General features: G+C 34.6%; 1 protein-coding gene across 8 annotated transcripts in view; it reads right to left on the bottom strand.

Annotated features, from left to right (window-relative positions):
- Window positions 1-19,718, bottom strand: part of GRM5 (glutamate metabotropic receptor 5) — a 472,602-nt gene that overhangs the window by 277,085 nt on the left and 175,799 nt on the right. For all 8 annotated transcript variants that reach the window (XM_045557157.1, XM_045557159.1, XM_045557158.1 and 5 more), the window contains one exon: window positions 11,676-11,925. In XM_045557157.1, the coding sequence (XP_045413113.1) occupies window positions 11,676-11,925 (250 nt within the window). The remainder of the gene's footprint in view (window positions 1-11,675; window positions 11,926-19,718) is intronic.

The raw sequence follows: 19,718 nt of genomic DNA, 5'->3' as shown, positions 1-19,718 counted from the left end.
TATGCAAATACTCTGAGTCATAAAAGAAGAAAATGTCTAAAAAATCTAGAGGTTGATCCACTCATATATTAATGGGCACTTAGATTGTCTCCACATCTTTGTGATTATGAATTGTGCTGCTATAAACATCTTGTTAACAACCTGGATGAAACTGGATACCATTCTGCTAAGTGAAGTATCACAAATATGGAAAAACAAACACCACATGTACTCGATACTAAATTAGAACTAATTGATCAACACTTACGTGAACATATGGAAGTAAAACTCAATAGAAATCAAGCAGGTGGGAAGGGGAAGAGGAGATTGATAAATTCACACTTAACGGATACAATGCACACTGTCTGGGTGAAGGGCACAGTTATAACTTTGACTGAAACTATACAAAAGCAAATTATGTAATCAAAATATGTGTACCCCTATAATATTCTGAAATAAAAAAAATAGAGAGAGTTTGGCATTGTCAAAATATCATAAAGAGTCAAAATTAAATGACAAGAGTAAAAATATTTTCAACACATCAGTGAACTACTTTCTTTACTTTATAAAGAGTTTTTATAAATCAATAAGAAAAAATAAACAGAAAAAATAGATTAAGTGCAGGAATAGGTAGTTTGCAGAAAATAGAGATACATACTACTTATTTGATATATGAAAAGATGTACAATTTCATTTGTAAGTAAAACACTGCAAATTAAAATACTATGGCATTTTCAATTATAAAATTATCAAATAATAATTTAATAATACCCTGTGTTGACAAAAATATAGAAATATAAGTACTTTTCATTGTATAGCATTGCTCATCATTTAAAAAATTTTTATGATAATAAATTATATATTTGGAAAGAAATATTATAGAAATACTGTGTTAAGCAATCTCTCTCTTGACCTCATTCTCCCTCAAGATACACAGGTGACCCTTGAACAATGCTGGGACTAGGGACAACAACATCCCTTGCAGTCAAAAATCCACCTATAACATTTGGCTGCCCCAAAGTTTAACTACTAAAGGCCTACTGTTGACTGGAAGCCTTAACAATAACATAAACAGTCAATTAACATAGTTTGTACATTATATGTATTATGATATATACTGTATTCTTACAAAAAAGTAAGCTAAAGAAAGGAAAATGTTATTAAGAAAATCATAAGGAAGAGAAAATACATTTACTATTAATGAAATGGAAATGGATCATCATAAAGGTCTTCATCTTTGCCAGCTTCACATTGAGGAGGCTGAAGAGAAGCAGGAAGAGAAGGGGTTGGTCTTGTGTCTCACGGGTGGCAGAGGCAGGAGAGGTAGAGTACGTGGAAGGCAAAGCAAGAGAGGCAGGCATACTTGGTGTTACGTATGGAAATATGTGGTAATTTCTGTCTATTTTGCTTTTTCATTTCTCTAAAAAATTTTCTATATGGCATCAACGCTTCTTCTACCATTTGCTTTAGTTTCTATGTCCATATAACAGAAGAGTCCATGTCATAAAAGAAGTAAAAAGCAGACTTGAATAATTGAACCCTTCTGCCTGATTGTCTAGTGTCAATTTGTTTTCTGGAACTGCTTCTTCTATGTCCTCTTCCTCATCATTTAGCACTGGTTTGGAGACACTTATCTCTATCAAAATATCTTCTGTTAATTCTTCTGGTGTGGTGTCTATTAGCTCTTGAATTCTCCAAGATTGAAATTTTGAAAACCTTCACCCACCCCCACCTTTTTTGCCATATTCATAATCTCTTTCATAATTTCCTTGATTGGCTCTGTCATAAATCCTGTAAAGTCATGGCACAACATCTGGGCACAATTTTCTTCATCAGGAATTTATTGTTTGGGGCTTCATGGCTTTCATAGGGCTTTTTCTATAACAACGATGGCATCTTCAATGGTGTAATTTTTCTAGAATTTCATGATGTCCTTTCTATTGGGGTTCTCTTCCATAGCCCTGACAGTTCTTTCCAAGGATACTTCATGTAATGAACTTTTAAGGTCCTTATGACCACCAATCTAGAGGCTTAAATTAGAGACATTGTGTTTCGGGGCACATAGACACTTTAGGTGTTGAACTCATTGGATTCTGGGTGGTCAGAGGCATTGTTCAATATTAAAACAACTTTAGAAGTTAGTCACCTCTGAGAAGGCACTTCCTGAATTCAGGGTCAAAGCACTGATAGAACCTATCCAGAAAAAGAGTTCTCATTGACCAGGCCTTCTTGCTGTACAACTGAAAGATGGGCAGCTGATGTTTATTTTTTTCCTCCAAAGATCCAGGGTTAGCAGCTTTATGGATAAGGGCAGTTCTAATCATAAACCCAACTGCATTTTCACAAAACAGTAGAGCTAGCCTATCCCTTACTGTCTTAAATCCTAGTGCTCGCTTCTCTCCCTTACTAATAAATGTCCTTTGTGGCATTTTTTTCCTGAATAGGTCACTTTTATCTGCATTAAAAGCTTGTTTAAGTAGATATCCTTTCTTCTCAGTGATTTTCTTAATGGCATCTGGGAACTCTTCTAAGTTTCTTCTTGGTCAGCAGAATCTGATTCTCCTGTTATCTTGACATTTTTTTAAGTCAAAACTTTTTCTAAAATTATCAAACCATCCTTTACTGGCATTAAATCTCCAGCTTTAGATCCTTCACCTTCCTTTTGCTTAAGTTGTCATATAATGACTTCACTTTTTCTTGAATCACATTGGAGTCCATAGGTATATTTTTTTCTAATAGCAATCTTGTACCCATATAAAAGCTGAATTTTCAATAGGAGATAAAAGGTATTTTACAAAAAGTGCAAGGTTTTAATGCCTGCTGGTATAGGTGCAGCAATAGACTCACAAATTTCATTTCCTTTTTTATTCTTACAACAGTCTTTATGTTGGATTCATTTATCTTGAAATGGTGGGTAACCGTAGCAGTAGACCTTAATCTATACTACATATTAAGAAATTCAACTTTTTCTTGTGATGTTATGACTTTTTCTACTTTTTGGGAGCACTTCCACCATCACTAGTGGCACTTCATGAGTCTCATGGTGTTATTCAAGGTTTACAGCATTGCACTAAACACAAGGAAAAATATGCAAAAACCACAAGAGATCACTTTTTACTACAAAGTGTAATTTACTGGCGAGATAAACTGCTCAGAAGGAGATGATTAGCTTTACGCAGCATTTTAAGTGGATTCTTGCAACACTTGAGCTCACTGCAATAGCAACAGGAGGTGACTACAAAATTATTACGGCAGTAGAGTATGTACTATAGTTGATTTTATGCAGCTTTAATACTACATCTTTATTTTTTTATATTTCTTTTAATTCTGAATGGTGCCATGTATGGTCTGTGTGTGTATATGTTTTGATAAATTTTAATTTTTTACAATAGATGTGTGTATATTTTATGGTAGTAAATGATAAAATAGATTAGTATCTATATATATTTTATGCATTCATAACTTTTTTTTTTCTTTTTTTTTTTTTTGATATTTCTAGGCTACATGGTTTATCTGGGAGTTTTTTGAAAACATCAAAAATCTCCAAAAAATTTTCCAATATGTTTATTGAAAAAAATCCACATACAAGTGGACCTGCACAGTTCAAGCTCATGTTGTTCAAGAGCCAATTATAGTTTTATCATTCTCCAGTCCTTATTAGTTTAGCTTCCCAAAACACTCGCTTATATGCCATGGGTTCATTTTCTTACCTTCTACTCACTTCTTACCCACCTTATTACTAATCTGCATTTATTCCTTTTCTAAATTTATTCTTTTCTAAATCACTAATTCTCTCCACCCCAATAAATCCAAAAGACCCTTTCTGTATTATTTTCACTTGATCTCCTAAAATCAGTCAACACCAGTGGCCTCTTCTTTAAACATTCTGTTCCATTGGTTGGGAGACATAACATTATCTTGGTTTTCCTCCTACATCTCTGGATTTGCCTTTTCTCTTACCTCCTTTGTACAATCCATCTTTTTTCCAACCAGCAAATGTTGAAGTCCCTTGAAAATAACTTCTTAGACTTCCTCTCTCTTACTTCTAAACAAGCACATCTTTGGTTAATAGACAGATTATTCTGATGATTCACTCAGTTCTATTTATAGCCTATATATCTCTTTTGAGCTCCAGACTTACATATTCTCCTGCCTATTTGATTATTTTTTATCTTTGAAGTGCACATGAAGTCAATTTATCCAAAACTGAACTCTTGATCTGCTCTCTACCTCATACCTGATTTTTTCCCAATGATCTCACTAAAAGTACCATCATTAATAGTTACACAACATAGAGATCCAGAAGTCATCCTTGACATCTTCCCCACACTCTTCCACAATATTCCATCAGCAGTTCCGACAGCTTTTTCATTAGTAAGTAGCTCTTAGTCTGCCACCTTTTCACCATGTATATTGCCTTATTCTACAATCATATCATTTATGTGAGAAGTACCAGTTCTCCTATACCCACCTTACCTCTTCTAATCCATAATTCCATATGCCAGGAATATCCTTTGGAAATTCATATTTATCATATTTTCATCCCCACAAAAAATCCAATCATTTGCTTATACAAGAATAAACATCAGCATCTTATGAGCCCAAAATGTTGTCTCCTAGGCTCCTCTTCAAACTTCTTTTACATATGCTTCTCTTTCTCTCTGTGCTCAACCCATATGGTTCAGAGAGTTTTGCATATGGTTGCATCTAAACAACTGGCTATTTATAGACTGAACCTTATGCAGTTAGTCTGGTCTTCTCCACTCAAATAGATAAGCAGGAAACAAACTCCACTCTAAGTGGGACATAGTTTGGCTGCATTTGATGAAATGTGTAATGCAATTTGATGAATGTGTAATGCAAATGCACCCCAAACATCTCAATAATTTTCAAAACTTTTTACTAGGTTTCCTTTATTTTCCAAGAATAACCCAAAACGATGGAAACAAAAATAAAGCAAAATTAAACAGAGTTTACCAGAAGTGTTGAACCATTTATGTAGCTAAAAGACTTCACTGTTTGTGATACTTAAAATGGATGTGTGGTATGTGACTTTGTCTAGTCCCTTAACCTCCCTAAGTTTTAATTTTCTTTCCTATAAAATGGGGGTATTATCAAATTCAAAGACATCTCAAACTTGACTATCCAATATTATTAAGAGCACTGAGTCAGTCTCTCTCTCTCTCTTTCTCTCTCCCCCTTCCCCCACTTTTTTCCCTCTCTCTCCTCTCTTCTCCTCTGCTCCTCTCCTGCCCACCCTCCTTACAACCTCGTTGCGTCCTGGCATATACAGAAACTCAATGGAAATAACTTTTTCCCCACAATACAATTTAATGACATTGAATGGCCCAGAGGGAGACAAATACAGGAATACCTCAATTTATTATGTTTTCCTTTATTGTAGTTCATAGATATTGTGTTTTTCTTTGCCCAATGCAGGATTGTGGCAACCCTACATTAAGCAAATTTATCAGCACTATCATCTATCCAACAGCATATGCTCACTGTGTCTCTCTGTGTCTCATTTTGGTAATTCTGGCAATATTTCAAACTTTTTCATAGTTATTATATCTGTTATGGTGATCTGTGATAAGTGGTATTTTTGCTTTTATTATTATTTTTAAGTGACATAATAATCGTACATATTTATTTAGTACAGTGGGATATTTTGATAAATGTATAATATACAATGTGTAATGATCAAATCAGGGTAATTACCATATCCAACTCATACTTTTATCATTTATCATTTAATTGAGTTGGGAACATATTACTATTGTAATTGTTTTGGGGCACCATGAACCATGCCCACATAAGACAAGAAACTTAACTGATAAATGTGCTTTCTGACTGCTCCATTAACCAGCCATTCCCAGTCTCTCTTCCTCTTCTCAGGCCTCCCTATTCTCTGAGACCAAAAAAATATTGAAATTAGACCAATTAATAACCCTACAATGGCCTCTAAGTGTTCAAGTGAAAAGAAGAGTCACATATCTCTCACTTAAATCAAAAGCCAGAAATAACTATGCTTAGTGAGAAAGGCATGTGGAAAGTAAAGATAGGTCAAAAGCTACACCTCTTGCACCAAATAGCTAAATTGTGAATGCAAAGGAAAAGTTCTGGAAGGAAATTAAAGATGCTACTCTAGTGAATACATGGATGATAAAGTGAATCAGCCTTGTTACTAATATGGAGAGTGTTTTAGTGGTCTGTACACAAGATCAAGCCAGCCACAACATTCCTTTACACCAAAGCCAAATCCAGAGCAAGACTCTAACTCTCTTCAATGCCAGGAAGGCTGAGAAAGGTTAGAAAGCTGCAGAAGACATGTGAAGCTAGCAGAGGTTGGTTCATAAAGTTTAAGGAAATAAGCCATCTCCATAACATGAAAGTCTCAGGTAAAGTAAAGTGCCGATTGATGGAGAAGCGGCAGTGAGTTACTCAAATGATCTAGCTAAGGTAATTGATGAAGATGGCTACACTAACCAACACATTCTTAATGCAGATGAAACATCCTCCTATTAGAAGAAAATGCCATCTAGGACTTTCATATTTACAGAGGAGAAGCTAATGCCTGGTTTCAAAGCTTCAAAGGACAAGCTAATTCTCTTGTTAGGGGCTAATGCAGCTGGTGACTTTAAGTTGAAGCCAATAGTTATTCACCATTTTGAAAAGCTTAGAGCTCTTAAGAATTATGCTAAATCTACTCTGCCTGTTCTCTAGAAATGGAACAGCAAAGCCTAGATAACAGCACATCTGTTTATAGCATGGTTTACAGAATATTTTAAGCCCACTATTGAAAATACTACTCAGAAAAAAAATTCTTCTCAAAATATTGACAATGTATCTGTCACCCAAGAGTTCTGATGGAGATGTACAAGGAGATTAATGTTGTCTTCATGCCTGCTTCATCTATTCTGTAGCCCATGGATCAAAGCATAATTTTGACTTTCAAGTCTTATTATTTCAGAAATACATTTCCTAATGGTATAGCTGCCATATATAGTGATTCCTTTGATGGTTTTGGGCAAAGTACATTGAAAACCTCCTGGAAAGGATTCACCATTCTAGATGACATTAAGAACATTTATGATTCATGAGAAAGGGTCAAAATATCAACGTTAACAGTAGTTTGGAAGAAGTTGATTCCAACCCTCATGGATGACTTTGAGAGGTTCAAGATATCAGTGGAGGAAGTCACTACAGATATGGTGGAAAGAACAAGAGAACCAGGGTTAGAAGTGGAGTATGAAGATGTGCCTGAAATCCTGCAATTTTGTGATAAATCTTGAAGAAATAAGGAGTTGCTTTTTATGGATGAGCAAAGAAAGCTGTTTCTTGAGATGGAATATACTTCTGGTGAAGGTGCTGTGAATATTGTTGAAATGTCAACAAAGAATTTAGACTATTATCTAAACTTAGTTGTTAAAGCAGCAGCATGGTTAGAGAGGTTGACTCAAAGTTTGAAAGAAGTTCTACCATAGGTAAAATGCTATCAATCAGCATTACATGCTACAGAGAAATTTTTTGTGAAAGGAAGAGTCAATTAATGTGGCAACTTCATTTTTATCTTATTTTAAGGAATTGTGACAGCTGCACCCACTTTCACAACCAGTATCCTGGTCAGTCAGCAGCTATCAACAATGAGGCAAGACCCTCTACCAGCAAAAAGATTATAACTTGTGAAGCCTTAGATGATCCTTTGACTTTTTTTTTTTTAGCAATAAATCATTTTTAATTAAGGTATATACATTATTTTTTCTTAGACATAATGCTGCTGTACACTTAGCAGACCATAGAAAAGTTTCTACATAACTTTTACATTTCAAATAATACTTTGGCAGGTCTAGAATTAAGACAGAGTATTAATTCAAGAAAAATAAGCTCCTTTAGAAATGTCATTATGTTCAGATTATTGATCTCAACCTGCTGTCAGGGCCAAAGTATTTAGCAAGATTTTTTTCAGGGACCTGAACAGGACATTTTTATTGGCAGTGAGACAAAAGATTACCCAGAGTTCAAATAGGAAGGCTTAGTGGCCAGGTCTATATCACTCTAACATTCTATCGATGTGCATCACAGATGGTGAGTTATGTTGATGGATGAGGTTGTCTTAGTAACAGAGTTGTCTTAGTCTTGTCAAACACTTTTGTTGAATAACCTATTAAACATGGCTGACCCATGGCAGATGGAGATATTTATATGTAACTACAACTGTTATATGTGGGACCCTTTAGCAAGTTCTGAATATAGTCTCTTTTCTTATAGTTTTGACTTCTACTTCCTCAGAACCATTCATACATATTTGACTCAGAGGAGAGGGTAAGAAGAGAGAATATATGCAAACAAAATAACGTGAAAATACTAAGAGGAGTTATAGGGTGAACTAAATAAGAATTTTTAGGAGGTAAGGTTGATATAAAATGCTAATAAAAACTAAAATTCAAATTCAAATTATATAGGATTGTTTTTTATAGGTTCTGTGTAGAACAAGGGGTTTGCTATCAGATGATAACTTCTCCCCTGCTTTTACTCTACAAGAGACAGGTGAGTAGAACAACTATTAAATTTTGCTTTTTGGTTCCATATCACATATCAACATTTATTGAGCCTTAGAATTCTTATTTATAAAATGGAGATTACAGTAGTACCCAATAAGCAAGTTGTTCTTAGATGTGTGTTTTTAAATAACACTTGTTACCTTCTATCTAATGTATCTGTAAGTTCCACAAAGGCGATAATCATTGTGTTTTGTTCACTGATGTATTCCAAGCACTTTAGCAGATAGTAGATACTCAATATCTGTCAAATGAATGATTAAATGAAACAATGCATGTAAAGTGCTTAGCGTAGTAATTGGGACAAAGAATTTGATAAATGGTCCTCTAAATGGTTTTGATAAATGGTTTTATTAACACCCACAATGCCATCTCACTAGAACAGTAGGAAAAAGTAGAGATGTTTCAAAAAGAAGTTGAAGGGCGCTGAGGACCATACTGTTATTTCCATATATTTGAAAGAGTATTACATGTTACTTTCAAAGAAAAGAATATGAGCCAAGAGGTGGAAACTACGGGGAGATACTTTTAAAATTGAGAGTAAGGAAAACCTTTCTAAGAAAATTGTTTAAAAATGAAATGTGCTCAAATAAATGGTGATTATATAGTCTACTAATAAAGGGATAAACAATCTGACTAGAAGTTATAAATTTATTAATCTACAAAGTAAATGATTTGGAGAGGACTTCTCTGTATTTAGTATATACAGAATACATTTCAAAATATATAAAATATTGAATTTTGGCTCTGTGGTACTGCTAGTAATAAAATCATGGATGGAAAATGGCAAACAATATAATAAGCACCTATCTATTTACTTTGTGTGTATGTGATCAAAGAACAAGTGCTGTTGATTTTCTTACTAATGCTGGCGGCAACAGAAGACAGGAACTGTAGGATCCTTTATCCCCTATCAGAAAATCAGGACTGTTTAAAGTCAGCTTTTTTCTTTCCTGTTCTTTTTGCCCCAGTAGTAACACTGCATTTTGGAATACAGTATAAGAATATTGGCTGTGTGCATGTTTGTGGATTGTATGAAACTAACTGCCATCACTCCTGCCAACTGGGGATGATTTTAGACAAAATGTATAGCATCAATAGAGAAATCTCACCCAATATAATTTTTTGAAGGAAGCGTAGTCTCATACCAAAATAGCCCCATCAATCTATTGCCACCAGATCAGACAGAAAACAGAATTAGGTATATACAGTGGCCTCATAAAATGTATCCAAGCTGGAGCTAAGTCTGATCACGAAAGGTCAGTTAAGTATTTGGTAAATAAAGGAAGTATGTTTTCTTTAATGAGCCATCAAAAGTTAATAACAAATGAGTTGGTTTTCTAATTTGGACAGAAATATTGAGAAATATGCAGTGGTTTCTGAGGTTTTTACTATTCTTCAAATTGGCTGCCTGTTGAAAAAAGATATGTGATATGTGATAACTTTTTAAAGGTATGGAAGGGAATCTTCCCTACCACTGATAATCCGTGTTACCTTGTCAGGTGTGAACTTCATTTACATATTTAAAACTATGGTGTTTGAGGGGGAGGAGGGGATGGACATATACACACCTAATGGGTGTGGTGCACGCTGTCTGGGGAATGGACACACTTGAAGCTCTGACTCAGGTGGGGCAAGGGCAATATATGTAACCTAAACATTTGTAACCCCATAATATGCTGAAATAAAAAAAATTAAAAATAAAAAAATAGAAAAAAAATTAAAAAAATAAAACTATGGTGTTGTCTTAATGGTTGTGATGGTTAATTTTGTGTGGCAATTTGCATGGGCCATGGGTGCCCAAACATTTTACCAAACATTTTTCTATCTGAGTCTGTGAGGGTGTTTCTGGATGAGATTACCATTTGATCAGTAGACTAAGTAAAGCAGATTACCCTCTCTAACATGGGTGGGCCTCAGCCAAACAATTGAAGACATGACTAGCGCAAAAAGGCTGAGTAAGAGGGAACATTTTTTTGTTTGACTGCATGAGATGGGACATTGGTCTTTTCCAGCCTTCAGACTTGAACTGAAACATTGGCTTTTCTTGAATTGCAAACCTACTGGCTTTCAGACTGGAACTTAAAACCATCAGTTCTCATGGTTCTTAGGCATTTGAACTTGGACTGAGACTACACATTTGCTCTCTTGGGTCTCTAGCTTGCTAATTACAGATCTTGGGACTTCTCAGCCTCCTTAACCACATGAAACAATTCCTTATAATAGATGTCATATATACCTATATAGGTGTGTGTGTGTGTGTGTGTGTGTGTGTGTATACACATATGTATGTTTTATATTCTATATATGTATAAATTTTTGATTTTGTTTCTCTAGAGAACTTGACTAATATACTGATTCAGCAACATCAATAGGGAATGGGCTGAGTTGTGCCAATGAATGAATTATCCTGATAATTAAAGTCAATCCCTACAGAAGCTAGTATTTTAGTACCACATCTGGTAACAATGTAGGTGATCAGGCAAGGTAACAATGTTTTATAATATAACATAATAAACCAATTTTTCAATCCCTTAAAAATTAGTTCTGAAAGCAATTCCTCACTTTAAAAATACAAATAGGGACAGGGTTTTGCTCTATTATTGTCCAGGCTAGAGTGGAGTGCAAGGGCACTTCACAGCTCACTGTAACCTTGAACTCTTGGGTTCAAGTGATCCTCCTGCCTCAGTTTCCCAAAGCTCTGGTATTGTAGGCATGAGCTACCACACCTAGCACAATTCCTCACTTTCAAACCCAAATTCTATGATTCAACCAAGCTTATGTAATCATTCTCAAAAGCAATTTCAAAAGCAACTGCTAGTTTGATACATGTTTACTTCCCAAAAGAATTACTCAAGAATTTAAGAATCCATCTCATTTCCTTGCAGTCATTTTTTGAAGACTTAAGGACACATCATTTTCATGTATGGATTCCTGTTATAATCATTTATCAGCACATGGCATATCTACTTATTTTACATGATTTTCTCCAGGCACCGGTACTTATGATATTTAAGCTCTATTTCCAATGCACAGATTAAGCTTCCAACGCATCTCTCCTTTTATGCCAAAAAAATACTCTGATGCTGCCAAATTGCCTGGTATTAACTCCATGTAAATTTTTTTATCATCACTTACCTGCCCAGAAGCAGAAATTCTCCTGCTAGACCCAGGCGTCTCATGGCCATCAGCAGGCCTCTCACCGTCATGCCCTCACAGAAGCAGGCCACCACCCGAGCCTTGGGCAGATGACTCGTGAGCTTCTTCAACAGCTTATCGAAGCTCTGCTCCCCCGCGTTGCTGTAGATTTTATAAGAGTGTGCGATGCAAATCCCCTCCTTTGCTGCCATATCTTTGAAAGCTTCCATCCCACTTTCTCCATAGTTGCCTGTGTGAAAATATAGATAAGCAGAGGGATAGTAAAATGAGAGTGTTGCTTTAGTTGGGTATAATCAAAATGCAGAAGTGTTTGGAGCAAGAAAGTCTCTTGATGGTATTGGATTTGGAACCTGAAGACCTGGATTTCAGTTTTTGCCCTTTCACTGATTTGCTCATTTTGGGCAAAGTACAACTGAATACATTATACATATATGCATTGATCTGTTATATTTTACCTGAGATGGTGAAAATAACCTAAAAAGTGCAAGCAACTCGCCTCCCCTTTTGTGATTGAAAAAAGGTCAAATTCTAATTGTAAGATGATGGAAGATATTTATTTGCTGTATTTTCTTTCATTCTATCTAGCTTCCCTTTGCTTCTCATCGTGTGATCATTTCACTCCACTAACTGAGATTTTTGTGTTTAAGGACATAGTACAAATAATACATATAGTGTAGATGTTGCCATAAATATATCTTATAGGGTATTATATTTCAAATATAATAGCCTGTATATCACATATTAATAAGAGAATTTACAATTTGGTCCCAGCTGAAAAACTCAGATCCTTGATTGAGATTTAGTCTTATCACAGAAAAATGTATAAGCTTATGAAAAACATTTAAAGTTTCATTCTATACAACCACAACCATATGGAAGTTAGTGATAGGGATGAATAATTCCAAAGTCCTTTGCAAAACTTAAGGGTTAAGTACTAATGCTATTCTTTTAAAATTAATGAAAAATGGGGATTAACATTGACAATCAACTATGTGCCAGAAAGTGTAGCAGGACCTTTATATGTGTGATCTCATGTAACTCTCACAGTGATATATTGTGGTAGCTGTTATGACCTCCATTCCATAGATAAGAAAGCAGATGAGGCAGTTAGGTCCACATTTGCCGAGAGTTACATGAGCAATAAGTGGAAGGCTGAGCTTCATTCACGGATATATGGTTCAGGTTCTTCTCCCTCTACATTTTTATGGCTGACTTTTAGGAGTCTCAGAATCCTAATTATGTGTGCATTTCTCTTTCCAATTTAAAGGTCATGATGCTTCAATTTTAGATATTTTGGTTCTATAAATCATACAAGGTTCATATTCTGAATTTTCAGAAAATTAGGTGGGTGAGGGGAATTGCTCTGTAGAATACAAGAGACTGTTACAAGAAAATCAACTAGATCTAGGAACTGGAATTGCAACAGGAGGAATAGATATCAAATAACCAAGGGGCACTGGACATTCAATTGTATAGGGTTCACTATATGCCATTAAATAGAAATAACTTATAAATATGTATAACAGTGTAATTTTTGGAAAGTCAGTTCATATATATTAGCTCAATGCTCCCTACAACAACTCTGTGATAAAGGTTAATATGATCTCCCCCTCATAGCTGATAAAACTGAAGTTCAAATATAGCTAGTAGGTGGCAGAACCTTGGTTTGAACATGCATCTCTGATTCCTGCCCCTACATGTGCTCCACTCTACCACAGGTGCCTTGCTGTAAATGAGATCCTTAAACTCTGGGAGTGGATTTTCATGAAACTTTATCTTCGTGGACAAACTGCAAAGGGCAAAGCAGAGCAAGCCAGCCTGAGTCCCAGCCAAAAATGCTGGTGGACCGGCTGGATCTTTTTCCTTCTTCTCCAGAATTAAAAGCAATAAGAAGCGTCTGTGATGGTGGCAGGTGGGCAATCTAGTTATTTTGCAATTAACAAAGTTTAAGGGGCACTTTCAGAAAATTGTGCCAAGGGGCCTAAATTACTTGTTGTACATTAATCTGATTATTATTCTTTGATTTATTTTTAACCAACTCTGTTTTCAACAGACTGTCTTACACTTACTGTTTTGATTTAATGCTGAGGCATTTGCATAAATAGTTTGAAATTAGGTATAGTGATTGTGATGGGAATAATGAAACCTCTTGATACTTCCACAGTTAAACAAGAAAAAATACCTGGCAAATTCATATTCTTTAGCCCCTCTCCTAGCAAATTAGTTTTAACATCGTTTTTGTTTATACAGCATGCTGTATAAAAGCACCTTGAAATAGTGGACAGAACTTTGTTATTAAAGAAACTTGAGTTCAAATTCAGTTTAGATGGTGTCTTTAATCTCAGTTTTCTCACCTGAAAATAGGAGATGACATCGATTAATATTTGGATATTTTGTATATTATATTTAATGTATGTAAAGTATCTGGTAGGTTGGCTAAGCTCAATTAATTGCACTTACTGAAATTATAAAGAATATTCTAGACAGGGGTCAGCTACTTTTTCTGGGAGCACCCAAAATAAATACTGGAGCAAATGCCATTGCTACTGAACATTAAAGAATAAGCTTAAACTAGCAGAAGGAAGTATAATTTTCTCAGATCAAAGCCCAAGAAGTACTTTTTCTTTCTTTCTTTTTTTTTTTTTTTGTTTCACCACACTTTGTCCAACCAAAGCAGTACTCTTTAAAATTAAAATAGGGCCAGGCGCAGTGGCTCACACCTGTAATCGTAGCACTCTGGGAGGCTGAGGCAGGAGGATCACTTGAGGTCAGGAGTTGGAGACCAGCCTGAGCAAGAGCGAGACTCCCGTCTCTACTAAAAACAGGAAAAATTAGCCAATCATGGTAGTACGTTCCTAGCTACTAGGAAGGCTGAGGCAGGAGGATTGCTTGAGCCCAGGAGTTTGAGGTTGCCGTGAGCTAGGCTGATGCCATAGCACTCTAGTCTGGGCAACGGAGCAAGACTCTGTCTCAAAATTAAATTAAAATAGGTAGGGGGTATATGGAAAATTTCCACTCAATTTTTCATCAAACCTAAAACTGTTCTAGAGAGAAAATCTATTTAAAATTAATTAAAATAGGAAATGGATATATGTAACATGAAAATTTTGCAGAATAATAATTCTGATTTAGCAAAAGAAATCCAGTGTAATCTGGGCATTACAAATGTGAATATATATTCCAATGAAATGGGAAAGCCTGAAGTGTTGAGATTCTCAGTAGTTTATATAAACTCTGTACTCTAGAATTATACATTTAGAATTTATGAGGAAACTGTACCCAAATTATGTTCATAGGCTTTTTGAGTATGAAACAGACTTCAAGTAACATAGAATGAGGAAAAAGATGAGGAAGCAAGTATTTCGTTTTCCAATAGTGAATTAAGTCATTGAGAAAGAAAGTTGTGGTGTAAAATATGAAACAAGCATGTGGCTTCATTTTAAGCAACTGGTAGAAATAAGAAGAAATTCATAGAACATTTTTGTTTAGGTAGCAAACGGTTTATATCTTGAAATTATGAGGGGAAAATGTAATCATAGCCCTACGACTTGACTCTTAGCTCATACTATTTTATAGTCTATGATGCAAATATCAATTATTGATTTTCAACTTTAAGAATCCACCTATAGCAACGTGTAAAAGTCATTATGCAACAGGATATATCTGTTATTAACCTTTACAGTGACAATTAAAGAGAAAGATGGCCGAGGCTGAGAGGTAGAAGTAGGGAGAGCTGATGGGAAGAGAAAGGGCACTAACGTCCTCCACTCACAAAGAGGAGGTCAAGATAAACAGAAAACAAAATATATGTAATTAATGGAATTACCTGAAGCTAAAAATATCAGAAGGTAGCTAATCTAATGGAAGAATCATATTAAGAGAAGAAATAAGATTTTATATAAGGTAAGAGAGAATGTCTATAGTCATTAAAAAGTAAGCATTGTTTTAAAAAAAAGAGTAGGCATGTATTCATACTGCTTAGGGACAAGGAGGTGAAAACAAGGGGGAAAAACACTAAATTTTTTTTTTCACTTCCAGCCTTTCTACACTATATGATTTTGAAAAATAGGAAAGTATATATTTGATGAAAAAAGTTTAAAGGAGCATACTTTAAAAGTCATTGAGAGATGAAGGTAGATGCTGATAATTTTAAATGTAATTGACTTTACTTCTCTCTGCTCCGATAATATAAAATGTTTTTACTGCTCTCTGTTTACCTTCAGGGCATGAAAATTATTATTATTTTTTTTAAACTTAAAAAGTTCATTATAAACTGACAAATTATAATTGTATCTATTTATAGAGTACTAAGTGATGTTATGATATAAGTATAAAATGTAGAATGATTAAACAAAGCTAATTAACATATCCATCCCCTCAAATACTTATTATTTTTTATAGTGAGAACATTTGAAATTTACTATCTTTTTAGCAATTTTGAAATATACATTATTATTAACTATAGTCAATAAGATCTCTAAAAACTTATTTCTCCTGACTAACTGAAACTTTGTACCCTTTGACTAATGTCTCTCGACTCTTCCCACACCTAGCCTCTAATAATCACCATTTTACTATCTGCTTCTATGAGTTTGATTGGGTTTGTTTTAGGGAACCATGTTATGCTGTTGGTGGGAATGTAAAATAGTACAGCCATTATGGAAAACTGTATGGAGGTTTCTCAAAAGACTAAAACTAGAATTACCATATGATCCAGCAATCCTACTTCTGGGTATATTTCCAGAGGATTTTATCTGCACTCCCATGTTCACGGCAGCATTATTTACAGTAGCCAAGTTATGAATTCAACCTAAGTAGCCCAACAGTGGATGAATGGATAAAGAAATTGGTGTGTGTAGGATGTGTGTGTTTGTGTGTGTGTATGTATGTCCTTCCATTTGGAGTACTTTTTCTTCATTTTTCCATGTTGAAATCTTACCCATTCTTTCTGGTCCAGTTAAATCCCCAGACTATAAACTTCTCCCTGGTGCCATCAAGTGAATGCTTGTGGAACTAAACTTGACCTACTCCACCACGCTTTTTAATGATCCATTCACTGGGATAGTTTTACCTTACATGCTAGTTATTCATTCAATAGACATTTATTAATTAAATGATAAGTACAAGCATAACACTAAGCATATAACTTTAGAATTGTGCACATCTCAGCCTATTGATTTATTTTACAATACTCACAAACATAATTTCTGTTATTTATAATTACTAAAAAAGTTTATAATTGTGGTTCCTTTGCCTTTATGACAAGGCTGATCATACTTACGATTTATTTCATGTTGAGAACTTGGTTAAAAATACAACCCACAATGTTAACATTTTTTCCTTAGGAAATATAACCCACTTCAAATAATGTGATTTATCAGGGGATTTCTCAGAGTCAGATGATGAGTTATAGTGCTATTATACTGAATTAGGCTTAATTTAAAATATGTATTTTATGTCACCTATTGCATATATTTATTTATTATGTTTCAGATGTATTTACATACCCTACTTTCTAAAACTGTAGCCCGTTGAAGGTAGTGAATGCACATATTTACTATATATCATCATATAGTAGGTATTCAGGTATTTCCTAAACAGAAAAGTGATAGGTAAGAAAAAAAATTTGAAAGAGTAAATGTATTTGTTCCAATAAGATCATCATGTGGATGCTAAAAGAATATGTAAAATACTCTTTCAGAAAGTATTCACTTTAGGAAATACTAAGTCACTTTTAAAATGTAGTGAGCTTGACCTTCCACAATAGAACTTTATTTTCCATATTAGTTGATCAAAATTATCTTTTGTCAAAAAGGAAATTAAGATTCCCCATATAAACAGTTTTTAAAAAATTAAATTCCAAATGGCTTTTACTATTAATATTCTGTTGCTACTATAAACGCAGTGTATTTATTGACAATTACCAGTAAAGCACAGCCATTTTTCATGTGAGTTGTGATATTAGCCTGGCATGATCCCATCCCCTAAAAATATGTGTGAGCAGTGCCCAGTCCCCACCTCCTGCCCTTTAATGGAGGCCAGAAATGTTTACCAAAGGATCTTAGCACAAACTGCCTGTATTGAGTGGGTTGTGGCTTAGTTAAACTGGTGGTTAACTAAAATAGCCACAAGTAAGAAAATGACTGAGAGTCAAATACCTCTTCTCATTTTATTAATATCTTTTCTAAATATATTCCTTTTTAAAAAAAATACATGTCTTTTCTCCATTATAGCCATATGTATAACGAATATAGCATTTAAAATTTTACATTGCATTCATTTGTTTATTTTTATCCCCTGCTACTAGACAGTAAAGTTCTTCAAGGCAGATATTTCTATCCTCACACAAAACACAACGTGTATACCTATTTTATTGAATGGAAAGAAAGAAGAAAATTAAGTGTCCCAAGGAATATTCCTAAACAGGGGTACAGAACTGAGACCTAGGTGTTTAGGATGCTAGACATATGATTAAAGTGAAAATTTTAAAACCAAAGGACTAGAGTAAAAAGTTATTATCTATCATGTACCTTCATCAAGGTCCTATGAATTATTATAAATGGCATGGCTATGAAAACCTTTGCTAACAAACAGATTTCCAAGTTTTGGCCAAGGGCCCAATTATTTACATATAATCCTATCTTGGAGTCTTTCTATAACACGACCCATGTAGCATAGCATTAAGCCGAGGAAGGGCAGTATTGGATCTCATCCAGGGTTATTGGAAGTACTAGAAGGATCTCATTTAGCAAATTCACTTTAGGTATTACTCTAGGAATGAATTATGTAAGCAGCTTTGAGCAATACTCGAATAGTGAATTCAGCAGAAAAGAAATGCTAGTAGAACATAATTATTTATGCAGTTACCCTACATAAGTTGTAAGTTACATGCTAGAACTATGTATAACTAAACTTATAGATTTTTAAATGTATGTATAAAATATTATTTATGGGAATACTAATCAAGGCTACTGGATATTGTCATAAAAGTACATGCCGAGTGATTTGCTGAGTGGCATGCTAAGTTGGTGAACTTTCCTTCTGGCTATCAAGTGTGGGGCTAGATAAATAAGTGTGCTCTTAAGAACAAAAATACAAGTTGACTGTACAAATTCATATATGGCAGAGGATAGGAAATCAAATAAAAAAAAAACAGTTATCACTGCCATACATGTTAAAGACAAAAAAGTTTGAGCATCATCTTTGGTTTCTACTGTAGGAGCCTAAACCCTGGAATCAAAAATTATGATATCTACTCCCTGCAGTAACTCTAGTTCATATAACTTGGTTGAATGAACTGACACAGACAAAATTGAAAGAGAACTAAATTTGGAAGAAAAAATCAAGTTTTAGAAATTTTATTTTTAAATTTCTGTGAAATAGCCAAGTAGAAATGCCAACTCGGAAATTAAATAAGGACATTCTGGCTCAGAGACTAGAAGTCTTGAGTTGGAACTATTTGCAACTCATCAGCATATGGGATAACAACAATAAGAGATAAAAGTGAAGGATATGAAGGGAAGAGAGCTCTGAGTTATAACATAAAAAGTCCAAATATTTGTGCATTAATTGAGAAGAAAAAGCTGACAAAGATGATGGAGAAGAAAAGAAACCAAGACAATGAATTCTTATGGATATCAAGAGAAGAAAGTGCTTTAACTTTCTTTTGTACTTGAACTGTGTTGAATACTAAAGTAAGTTGCATAGCAAAAAAAAAAATTCACTAATTTTGGCAGCAAAGTAGAAGTCCTATAGGAGTAGGCTTATGTGAATGGGGGTAAAAGAGTGAAGACATGTGTTTATACAACTTCTCCGAGACACTCGGCAGTGAAAAGGGGCCAAGAGGTATGGTGGTAATTGAAAGAGAATGTGGAAATCCAAGGGGAGGTTTTGCTTACTCATTTTTAGATGGGGGGTCCCTTAGGTAAAGTGCTTAGCCCAGAGCATGGCACAGAGTAAACACTCAGTACAGGATAGTTTTTGTCATCTTTTACCATTGTCACGATCATCATTGTTATCATC

Source organism: Lemur catta, chromosome 7 (assembly GCF_020740605.2).
Source record: "Lemur catta isolate mLemCat1 chromosome 7, mLemCat1.pri, whole genome shotgun sequence".
In the NCBI taxonomy this organism is placed as follows: Eukaryota; Metazoa; Chordata; class Mammalia; order Primates; family Lemuridae; genus Lemur; species Lemur catta.
The sequence above is the reverse complement of the archived record's forward strand: the minus strand, read 5'-3'. Positions and strand labels throughout refer to the sequence as shown.